The sequence below is a fragment of the Cebus imitator genome, unplaced genomic scaffold (assembly GCF_001604975.1).
Source record: "Cebus imitator isolate Cc_AM_T3 unplaced genomic scaffold, Cebus_imitator-1.0 Scaffold670, whole genome shotgun sequence".
In the NCBI taxonomy this organism is placed as follows: domain Eukaryota; kingdom Metazoa; phylum Chordata; class Mammalia; order Primates; family Cebidae; genus Cebus; species Cebus imitator.
The window spans coordinates 65422-77533 of NW_016107985.1; the positions used below are offsets into that span (position 1 = coordinate 65422).

Below are 12112 nucleotides of genomic sequence, written 5' to 3' on the forward strand. Positions count from 1 at the left end.
TCCCGTTCCCGCAGAGTCTAAGTGGCCCTCACAGGCAAGAAGCTATATGCACCTGAAGTGGACGGGAACACGGGCTCTAACAGTAGATAGTAAAGTTATCTGGAGCGAAGGAGGTAGAAGTCTTGTGAGCAAATGAACACAGGTGTAGGAAGGGATAAACGGAGAACAGAAAGCCCCAGCCATTGAAATTTTTGGCGTGCTTGTGCTCCACACACTGAGGATCTTTTTTGCCGTATAACTAGGGCAAATCTTATTTGCCGTATAAATTTGTCAGATCTTCTATCTCCTGTTTAATTCTCTTAAGCGAGAGAAAAAAATTTTTTTTCTGACTTGGCTGCTGCCAAGGTCGGCTCTATCGAATTTGGTGCGTCTCTTTGGGGGAAAGGGAGCTAGAAGACCCCGCAGGGTGGTTTGCACCTCCTCCAAGCATGCAAACACGACTCTGCTGTAGACCTTGGGACCCCAGTTTCCTCAGTGCCACGTGCTTTGGCAACTGGGTCTTAGCGACTCCAAGGGCTGGGGGAGGGGTACCACGCGATTCCTAGGCAGCTGGGTACCTCTCCGTGCGCATGCAGGGACCCTGCAGCCACGCCCTGGATGCCTGCAGCCGGTACAAGCTAGCAAGCGGCTGGAGAGTGGTGGCTGGAGTCGGGGGGCGGGGGGCGTGGCCACGCGCTCTCACAGGCAGTCCCGGGAATGTTCTGAAAAGTATCCAAAAGTTCTGAGTCGCGCGCGCGCGCCAAAAGAAAAGGCACAACCCCCCCACCACCTCGGGCGTGGCGTGTCCCGACCTCGCCACTCCAGCTGCACCTCGGGCTGCAGCTTACACGTCTCCTGCGCCTACTCTTCGGGAGCCTAGCCGTCGGTCGGGTTCGTACCTCGCCGCGGTCTCCAGGCGAGAGAGGCGGCCAGAGTGCTCGCGCTTCTTCTAGGGGCACCATGCCCAACGACGAGGCATTCAGCAAGCCCTCTACACCGTCGGAAGCCCCCCACGCTCCCGGGGCACCGCCGCAGGGCAAAGCCGGGGGCTTTGGCAAAGCAGCTGGGGCGCTGGTGGGGGCGGGGGGCGGCTCAGGCGCCGGGGGCAGCGGCCCCGGCTCTGGCTCTGGCTCCGGGGCGTCGGGCCTGGGCGCGGCGAGCAAGAAGTCCCCGCGGCTGCCCAAGTGCGCACGCTGCAGGAACCACGGTTACGCGTCGCCGCTCAAGGGCCACAAGCGCTTCTGCATGTGGCGAGACTGCCAGTGCAAGAAGTGCAACCTGATCGCCGAGAGGCAGCGCGTGATGGCCGCGCAGGTGAGTGCTGGCGTCCGGGAGCCGGGGTTCGACCTTAGTTTTTTGTTTTTGTTTTTTGAGACGGAGTCTCGCTTGGTCTCCCAGGCTGGAGTGCAGTAGCGCGATCTCTATTTACTGCAAACTCCGCCTCCCGGGTTCAAGCAATTTTTCTGTCTCAGCCTCCCGAGTAGCAGGGACTACAGGGGCTCGCCACCACGCCGGGCTAATTTTTGTATTTTTAGTAGAGAGCGGGTTTCACCATGTTGGCCAGGATGGTCTCGAATTCCTGATCCCAGGTGATCCACCCCCCTCGGCCCCCCAAAGTGCTGGGATTACAGGCGTGAGCCACTGAGCTCGGCGGAGCCCGAGTTATTTTGGATGAAATCCCCCGGGCATGGCCGTCGCCACGCGGGGCCTGGGTTGTGGAGAGACGCGGCGGTACTCGCTGACGGTCGCGGGGCTCCCGGCCACGCCACAGCGCGGGTCAGGGAGGGCCGGAGACACGTCTCTGATCCCGCCTGCCGGGCAGAGTTGCGGGGTTCGCTGGGCTCCAGGTTCCCCATGATCTCTGACCCTGCCTTTCGGCTGAGTTGCGGGGTTCGCCTCTACGGGAGTCCACGGTATCTCTTAACTCGCGCGGCTGAAGAGAGATGCGGGGGTTTCCTCTGCTCGCAGGTCCCTGGGATCCCTGATCCTGCTCTCAGGGCAGACAATTTCAGGGTTCGCCCCATGTGCTTCCCCGCGATCCCAGAGCGCGCACTCTGGCAGAGGTGGCAGGGTTCGCTGCGCTAGAGAAGTCTTAAGGATGTTTGCCCCCGCCCTCCAAGGTGAGGGTGGGGAAGGGGTTCGCTTCCAAGGGATCCCAGGGATCTCTTAGCTCTCCCAGCGGAGAATTGCAGGATTCTCTCCGCTCCGGGGTCCCAAGATCTCCGGCCTTGCCTTGAGAGCTGAGGGTTTCGGGGTTCGATTTCCTCGAGCATCCCCAGAATCCCCGACTCTGCCTCCTTGCTGAGTTGAACTTAAATGAGAAAGGATCTTGGAGGGCGTCAGCGCTGGCCGCTCGGTTAGCGAGAAAGGGAGACTCGGCCAGGTTGCTGCTTACCCGGGTAACCCGTAACCTGTCGGGAAGCCTTGTCTGTTTTTCTGGAAAAGTCGCTGCAATGGACGCAGAGTTGCGTGGTCTTCCCCGTGCGCCTGGCGCACTTTTTGTCTTTGCCCCGAATGGACGGGGGCTAAGCGCCTCAGCCATTTTGAGAACTCTGGAAATTTTATTAGCATTTTAAAATTTGCATTCTCGACCGAAGCTACTGAAGTGCAAGTTTCTTTGAATATGTTTTAAAGCATGCTTAAGAATTTTAAAAAATATGCGCAGGTGGAAAAGAAGTGCGCTAGGGTTTAAGACTTTGTCCGTCCGTGTTTTTTTTTTTTAAGCTTCATAAGTCGGCTAGTAATTCAGCATTTTAACGGAAACTTGATGTCGTTAGTATTCTAAAAGGATTTTTATAAGGCAGTAATCCACATTATTTCCAGTTAAAAGTTGTTTCATCTTTTTAAGACAGGTTATTTAAAATGAAAAGATAACAAAGAAATGTTTGCTAACGATGTGCTACTTTTGATTAGGAACGTGTAAATATCCATTGAAAACAAACGCCCGAAGGTTATATGCTTTTTATATAATACATCAAATTTTTAAAAATGTGCTTTATACTAAAGTATTTTGGCTTCACAGATGGTGAGAGCAGTTTTGAAAATAGGCATCGGCTTAATTTCTTTATATTTTTTAAAGCTTAATCTATAGTAGATGAAAAGAATACACTTGGTGTAGCAGTAAAATGTATCACAGTGAGCATACTGAAAAAAAATTAATGGACTTTTATACTCTGGGTAGAAAAATAACATTTAGTCGTTGGCTTAAATATTTAGTGTGGAGAACATTGTGGGAGGATTTCTCAAAATGTAGTAAAAATATTCTTGTAGAGGAGTTAATTTTGAATAAACTTTATTAGTATAGGAGGCTGCTTTCACCGTTAAAAACAAAAGCAACTCAAGGTCACTTAGAATGGGAAACTTAAGTATTTTCTACAGCAGAAGGTGTGTAGTGTTTCAGATGAATTCTTAAAAATCCATAAAACAACTACTTTTTAGTCATTTTTATATAGCTTGCAATTGATCTTATGTACGATTCTAAAATAATTGCATAGTTGGATTTTTAATTGATTGTTATTCCCTTTTCTTTAAACGTTGAGAGAGGTCCTAAGTGTATGGAGTAGATACCCTGTGCATTGTGGGTATGTATCGGGTTTGTGTAGGTTAAGGGTGTGAGTATCCCCTGACATACTTCAGAGGTTTGCAGGGCTTTAAAACTTGTTTCTGGTCAGATTCATTGATGTTCTCTTTCTAAGCCTCTTGGTTAGTAATAGAAAATCCAAGATTTGAGCTTAATTATTTAATCTTAAGTAATTGATTATTTAAGGTCAGTTTTTCTAAGTCAAAGACTTTTCTTGGTTATGAGGAAAAGTTAATTCCCAATTAATCAGCTATGGATTTGGACTGTGGTTTTCCTACTGCAAATATAATAGTTGTGGGTTTTGTTTGTTTGTTCTTGTTTTGTTTTTGAGACGGAGTATCCCGCTGTTGCCCAGGCTGGGGTACAGTGGTGTGATCTCAGTTCACAACAACCTTTGCCTCCTGGGTTCAAGCAATTCTCCTGCCTCAGCTTCACAAGTAGCTGGGATTATAGGCGCATGCCACCGCACCTGGCTAATTTTTGTATTTTTAGTAGAGACAGGGTTTCACCACATTGGCCAGCCTGCTCTCAAACTCCTGACCTCATGATCTGCCCGCCTCGGCCTCCCAAAGTGCTGGGATTACAGGTGTGAGCCACTGTGCCAGCCTGTAGTTGTGCTTTTTAATCAAATGTTTGATTTCATCTTCGGCTTGTGTTTGGGCAGCTCTGAGGTGCAGGTGCTTCACTGTTGTTGTTTCATGAGCACCATTACTTTAGTCAGTTTCAACAGAACGTCTTTGTTACATGTAGTAACCAAAAACGCAATTTATTTTCTTTAAACCTCTTTTTTCAAATTTTTTTTTTGAGATGGAGTCTTGCTCTGTTGCCCAGGCTGGAGTGCAGTGGCGCAATTTTGGCTCACTGCAACCTCCGCCTCTTGGGTTCAAGCAGTTCTCCTGTCTCAGCTTTCCGAGTGGGGATTACAGGTGCACGCCACTCTGGCCGGCTACTTTTTGTATTTTTAGTAGAGGCGGGGTTTCACTATATTGGTCAGGCAGGTCTCAAACTCCTGACCTCAGGTGATCCACCTGCCTTGGCTTCCTGAAGTTCTGGGGTTACACGTGTTAGCCACTGAACCCGGCCTTTTTTCAACTTTTTCTTTCTTTTTTTTTTTTTTTTTTTTTTGAGACACTCTTACCCTGTCACTCAGGCTGGAGTGCAGTGGTGCAGTCTCGGCTCACTGCAACCTCCGCCTCCTGGGTTCAAGTGACTGTCCTGCGTCAGTCTCCTGAGTAGCTGGGACTACAGGCGCCGGCCCCCTTGCCCAGCTAAATTTTTTTGTGTGTTTTTAGTTGAGACAGGGTTTCACTATATTGGCCAGGCTGGTCTGGAACTCCTGACCTTGTGATCTGCCCACCTTGGCCTCCCAAAGTGCTGGGATTACAGGCGTAAGCCACCACACCAGCCCCTTTTTTCAATCTTTAACCATGTTATTTCAAATTAGATAAATTGAAGAGGGATCAGGAAGAGCTTCTTGGGTAGGTAAGGTCCTTTCCAGTACCCCGTTCTGGCTCTCTCCTTCTTGCCTGCCTGGAATATTATAGACCTGTCTTCTCCCTTTTACCTTGCCTTCAGCCTCTTCCTCCTTCAGGGACTTCAACACTAGATTCCAGCCTCTTTCCCCACTGCTTCTCCCACATGGTCCCTCCCACCCAGGAAACAGGGCTCTGCAGGCTTTCCTAAGCAGTCCCTGCCTTTCCTGCCCACCCTGTTCCAGATTGTTCCAGAATGTTCTGCCCCTTCATCCTTGCCTGTACAAGTCCTACTCATCCTATTCTTCAAGGCTCTGTCTAAATACTTCCTCTGGCTGATTTGTACATGTTAAAGACATTTCTCTCTTTGACTTTCTTCTGTGTACCACTCGTGGTGTTTATCACAATTTGTCTTGTGTTGTAGTTGCATGTTTGCTTGCCTCCTGTTTCGATTATTATTATTATTTTTTTGGGGGGACGGAGTCTTGCCCTTGTTGCCCAGGCTGGAGTGCTATGGCGAGATCTCGGCTCACTGCAACCTCCACCTCCTGGGGTCAAGCGATTCTCCCGCCTCGAGCTCGTGAATAGCTGGGATTACAGGCATCTGCCACCATGTCCGGCTAATTTTTGTATTTTTGGAGGTTGGGTTTTGCTATGTTGGCCATCCTGGTCTTGAACTACTGACCTCATGATCCACCCACCTCAGCCTTCCAAAGTGCTGGGATTATAGGTGTGAGCCACTGTGCCCAGCCATTTTGCTTTTTTTTTTTTTTTGGCAAGTCTTGCTTTGTTGTCCAGGCTGGAATGCAGTGGCGTGATCTCGGCTCATTACCACCTCTGCCTCCTGGGTTCAAGTGATTCTCCTGCCTCAGCCTCTCGAGCAGCTGGGACTATAGGTGCGCCACCACGCCCGCTCATTTTTGTATTTTTTTTTTTTTTTGTATAGAGACGAGGTTTCACCATGTTGGCCAGGCCAGTCTCGAACTCCTGACCTCAGGTGATTGGCCCGCCTCCACCTCCCAAAATGCTGGGGTTACAGGTGAACCAACACTCCTGGCCTTTTTTCACTTTTTAAACAGTGAGTAATGTAGAATCCAATCTACTCTTACTGGTCCTTGTGGTTAGTACAGTGACCTTTTATACGTTTGTGGAATGAAGGCATGAATGATCCCATTTTCCTTTGTAATCTGTCAGTGTTTCTGACCTACTCTGCTTTTCAGCTTATACTCCTCTGCTTGGCTGACTACAGTTTTTTCCTGATCCTCTTAGCCAATCTTATTCTACACAATCATTTGTTTAACAAGTTTGTTAAGAGACAGGGTCTCTTAATAGGCTGGAGTGCAGTGGCGTGATCATAGCTCACTACAGTCTTAAACTCCTGGGCTTAAGTGATTCTCCTGCCTCAGCTTCCTGAGTAGCTGGGATTCCAGGCCTATGCCACCATGTCTGGTAACAAGCATTTTTTGAGCACCTACTGTGGGCCAAAATACTCTGGCTCAAAACTGTTTCTCAGCTGTGCACATCATAGCTACCTAGGTGGCTTTAAGAAGAAATGGTAGATTTTCAGACCTCACTTCCTGAGCTAGGGAATCATGGTGTCTGGGATGGGTGGGGCTTCTGTGCTTTTGGCAAAGCTGATTCTGGAGTGCTGGAGGATGACTCGTTGTCCTGTGCTTCCAGGTGGCCCTGAGAAGGCAGCAGGCCCAGGAGGAGGAATTGGGCATCAGCCACCCCATCCCACTGCCCAGTGCAACTGAGCTACTTGTCAAGAGAGAGAGCAATGGCAGCAATCCGTGCCTCATGACTGAGAGCAGCGGGCCCTCTCAGCCACCACCGGCCAGTGTCCCCACCACTGCAGCTTCAGGTAACCTGGGGGGCTGGGGTTCACATGGATGCTTAACCACTGTGTACTAAAGTCACACACTGTCTATCATTAACTAGCTGTGCCACTTTGGAGAGGTCACTTAAGGTCTCTGGGCCTTTTTCTTATCTTGGCAAAAGTGAGGGAGAGCATTCCTAAGGGTCTTAAAGATCTTATGAATTTTGGCCATTATTAAAGAAGGAAGGTAAGCAGGCACCAAAGAAAGCAGGAAGGTTTGTCTGTGTCTGTCTCTGTGTATTTTACTGAAATTATAGACTATGTAATTAACAGAGATCAAGATACTCTTTTCTTTGCTTGGATTGGCTGCTTATAATATGTCCTTATAATAGTTCCCAAACTTTTTTTTTTTTGAGTTGGAGTCTCGCTCTGTCACCCAGGCTGGAGTGCAGTGGTGCTATCTTGGCTCACTGCAACCTCCATCTCCTGGGTTCAAGCAATTCTCCTGTCTCAGCCTCCTGAGTAGCTGGGACCGCAGGCACCCTCCACCACACCCAGCTAATTTTTATATATTTTTTTAGTAGAGACGAGGTTTCACCATTTTAGCTAGGCTGGCCTCGAACTCCTGACCTCAAGTGATCCATCCACCTCAGCCTCCCAAAGTGCTGGGATTACAGGTAGGAGTTGCTGTGCCCGGCCAAAACTGCTTTTCATAGAAAGGAAGGCGTATATCAGAAATACGATCTTTACGCTTTGAGATTTTAAGATGTGTCCGAAGTTTAATGACTAAATGACACGGGGTCACAGCTAATCTGGTGGTTTTGGCCGTGGGGCTGAGATGAGAACTGGGGGTGTGTCACATGAGTAAAGAAGGGGAGTCCCAGTGCTGGGTTTTCCTTAGGGGAGTAACTCATTTGATTTTCACAAACGTCTCAGGAGGTAGGAATTATTATCATTTACAGATAGAAAAACCAAGCCTTAGTAAATGGTAAGGAGTCTGCCACAGAAAAGAGCTGGCTGAGTTGGGATTTATTCCAAGCCTATCTGGTTACAAAACTCAAGGATTTCCTATTCTGCTTGACTGGAGCCAGTTGCCATGTTTCCTTGGAAAATGGCCACTTAACGATTGTTTAGAGGCTGTGGTCTAATCCTCAGAGGGATTTAGGGCTGGTGGACAATCAGCAACAATGTTAGGGGAAAAAGTCCTCGCCATTCTATCTTGGCACAGAAGGCAGCAGCCATGGGTCTTCACAGGAAGAAATACAGGGAAAGGCCCGTGATGGATAAGTGTCAATGCTGGATGTGGCTTGACCTCAAGGTTTGATTATAAACCCTAAGATAGTGGAGCTTTAGAGAAGGACTTTAGGCTGTGCAGAGTTCAGAATGACTTTCACAGGGTGTTTCAGAGTGCTGATAGGGAAAGCTACAAAAGGAAGCAGTCAGGGGCAAGACAGAGGGTTCAGGGTCAAGGAGTCCCTTCCTCACCTCTGGAGTTGACAGACCTTGGAGTCATTCTACTCACAGGGAAGGGGAATGTGGAAGCCTATAGTGCGATAGTGCGTTGTGCTCATTTGCTCAGGTACAGGTGGGGAGGTGAGGCTCCAGGAGCCTTACCTTTCAAGGATGATGGGCTCTCTGCTAATTAGCTCATCTCTGTGGAGCAGGAGCCACAGGTTGCTGTCATTCGTGGGAATTGCTACCAGACCTCTGGAGTGGAGATTGATAACTTCTGGACTACGTTAGGACATGAGCAAGAGGGAAACTGAAATGCCAGAATTAAACCACATAAATATAGAGACAGAAAGATGAAATGTGGGAGAGTGGGAGAGAGAGAGAAAAACAGACACACTGACTGTAGAGAATCCTGAAGCTTGTATGCAGCAAAGGGAGCTTAACTTCTTATACAGTTTTCTACTAACAGATACATAGCTTGTATTCATTTTTTCAGAGGTTGCATTCACTAAAAATGACTTCATGTGGGTGGGGCGAGGTGGCTCAAGCCTGTAGTTCTAGCACTTTGGGAGGCTGAGGCAGGTGGATCACAAGGTCAGGCGGGCAGATCGCCTGTGGTCAGGAGTTTGAGACTAGCCTGGCCAACATGGTGAAACCCCATCTTTACTGAAAATACAAAAATTACCCTGGCATGGTGGCACCCGCCTGTAATCACAGCTATTTGGGAGAATCATTTGAACCTGGGAAGCGGAGGTTGTGGTAAGCCGAGATCACACCATTGCACTGCAGCCTGGGGCGACAGAGTAAGACTCTGTCTCAAAAAAAAAAAAAAAAAAAAAAAAAAAAAAAAAAAAAAAAAAAAAGAAAACAGATGTGGAAGGTCAGGATTTGAAATTACGCAGTGAGAGGTGAAAGCTATAGGAGTTGTCATGGAATAGTAAAAGCTACCAACCTAGCACACCTTGGGTCAAGTTGCTAACCTTCTGCTTAGTGAAATTTAGTAGATTTTTATTTATTTATTTATTTTTGAGACAGCATCTTGCTCTGTTGCCCAGGCTGGAGTGCGGTGGTGCAATGTTGACTCACTGCAACCTTTACCTCCCTGGCTCAGACGATTCTCTCATCTCTTCTGAGAATCATCTCAGAAGATTCTCTCATCTTCCTGAGTAGCTGGGATTACAGGCATACACCACCACGCCCAGCTAATTTTTGTGTTTTTAGTAGAGACAGGGTTTCACTGTGTTGGCCAGGCTGGTCTCACTCCTGATCTCAAGTGATCGGCCTGCCCTGGCCTCCCAAAGTTCTGGGATTATGGGTGTGAGCCACCGTACCTGGCCTTAGTAGACTTTAAAGTCCTTGAAGTTTCTTATTTGTCTCCTTTTGGCTCCCCCAAAGGCCAAAACTGAAGAAGAGAAATTCTCAAGAATTATTGCCAAGATTTTTGGCAAAATTCTGAGGACACTTAGAAGGAAATTAAGTATTGTTTCATTTATTGGAGAACTGGCCTCTCTGAAGAGAACATATGTTAGAAGAAAATCTCTATAATCTTTAGCCAAAGATTGGCTAAGACTGACCAGACTAAGTGGATAGTCTTTGAATAATGAGTGTAAAATATTTTTGTTGTTGTTGTTTGTGAAACAGAGTCTTGCTCTGTTGCCAGGCTGGAGGGCAGTGGCACGATCTCAGCTCACTGCAACCTCTACCTTCTGGGTTCAAGCGATTCTACTGCCTCAGCCTCCCAAGTAGCTGGGACTACAGGCATGCACCACCATGCCCAGCTTTTGTATTTTCAGTAGAGACAGGGTTCCACTGTGTTGGCCATGATGGCCTCCGTCTCTTGACCTTGTGATCTGCCCACCCTGGCCTCCCAAAGTGCTGGGGTTACGGGAGTGAGCCATCATGCCTGGCCTGTTGTTATTTTCTTATATGATTGTGGGTATTACTGTGGAAAGAAATAGCCTTTTGAAGAAATTCTGTTTACTGCTGTTGCTTGTACCAGAGGCTCAGTTGTTAGCAGGTACACATTTCTTTTTTTAAGACAGTCTTGCTCTGTTGCCCAGGTTGGTGTGCTGTGGCATGATCCCAACTCACTGCAACCTCTGCCTCCTGGGTTCAAGAGGTTCTGGTGCCTCAGCCTCCTGAGTAGCTGGGACTACAGGCATACGCCACCACCCAGCTAATTTTTGTGTTTTTAGTAGAGATGGGGTTTCACCATGTTCGCCAGGCTGACCTCTAACTCCTGACCTCAAGTGATCCGCCTGCCTCAGCCTCCCAAAGTGCTGGGACTACAGGTGTGAGCTATCGTGCCTGGCCCCAGGTATACTATTTATAAGCAACTAGTTTATTCCCAGCCATTTTTGGAGTATTCAGGAAAAAAAAAACACAATATTTTTGGTTATAAATAACAAAGAATTAGTGGCAAGTTTACATTTTTCTGTGGTTTCCTTTTTTGAAATTTAGCATAAAATGTACTTTTTTTCCCCAAAAGCTATTAGCTGACTTAAATCTCAGGCCCTTTTTCTTTTTGTAAATTTAGGCTCCTCTTTGTTTTGTTTCATTTAATATTCTACTTTTTCTTCAACCTTCCGTGCTCCTGTAGAATGCCGTTTGATGCAGTTCTTACGTTAAGGACTGCTTAGTTCTCTGCTCTCCTCTTCTGTGCAGAAACTGTCAGATGAAGGGTTGCATTGTAGATAATTCGGTTCTGCATGTGTGTCCTTTGTAAGGACCTGAATGTTATCTCTCTTGAGGCCCTCCCTTCTGGAGCATGCGTGACTTCCATCTCTGCTCACATTCATCCTCCTCCAGATCAAACCACCTTGGGCCCCCCTGGGCAGCTTCAGCCTCTTCTGTGGATCGTGGCCCAGTTTCAGTCACCTTTCCCCTGTTAGAAGGCTCATTCAGGTCTGTGCCTAATATTGACAGGGCTTTTCCTTCACTTTTCTCTAGTAGTTACTCCATTTGTAGAGCATACAGCGAGAGAGCACGTGACGCAAGGGGAGCACATTTTGTTGTTTAAGTGCTTAAAAGTTCAAAAAACATGAAATGTGTTCTTTTGAAAATGGATGCCGGGTGCTGTGGCTCACGCCTGTAATCCCAGCACTTTGGGAGGCCGAGGTGGCTAGATCACCTGAGGTCAGGAGTTCGAGACCAACCTGACCAACATAGAGAAACCCTGTCTCTACTAAAAATACAAAATTAGCCAGGCGTGGTGGCACATGCCTGTAATCCCAGCTACTCAGGAGGTTGAGGGAGGAGAATTGCTTGAACCTGGGAGGCGGAGGTTGCAGTGAGCCGAGATCATGCAATTGCATTCCACCCTGGGCAACAAGAGTGAAACTCTGTCTCAAAAAAAAAAAAAAAGAAAGAAAAGAAAAGAGAATGAATAGTGGGCTGGGAGTGGTGGCTCACACCTGTAATCCCAGCACTTTGGGAGGCTGAGGCGGGTGGATCATGAGGTCAGGAGTTCGAGACCAGCCTGGCCAATATGGTGAAACCCCATCTCTACTAAAAATACAAAAACTTAGCTGAGTTTGGTGGCATGTACCTGTGGTCCCAGCTGCTCGGGAGGCTGAGGCAGTAGAATTGCTTGCACCCGGGAGGCGGAGGTTGCAGTGAGCCAAGATTGCACCACCTCACTCCAGCCTGGGCGACAGAGCAAGAATCCGTCTCAAAAAAATAAATAAATAGCCGGGCGCGGTGGCTCAAGCCTGTAATCCCAGCACTTTGGGAGGCCAAGGCAGGTGGATCACAAGGTCAAGAGATCGAGACCATCCTGGTCAACATGGTGAAACCCCGTCTCTACTAAAA

The 12112-nt window shown here is 48.0% G+C and overlaps 1 protein-coding gene across 1 annotated transcript in view; it reads left to right on the forward strand.

Annotated features, from left to right (window-relative positions):
* Positions 1-796: 796 nt before the first annotated feature.
* Positions 797-12112, forward strand: part of DMRT1 (doublesex and mab-3 related transcription factor 1) — a 114011-nt gene continuing 102695 nt past the window's right edge. The window contains exons 1-2 of the mRNA XM_017518330.1: positions 797-1293; positions 6712-6895. Of these exons, the coding sequence (XP_017373819.1) occupies positions 940-1293; positions 6712-6895 (538 nt within the window). The 5' untranslated portion in view covers positions 797-939. The remainder of the gene's footprint in view (positions 1294-6711; positions 6896-12112) is intronic.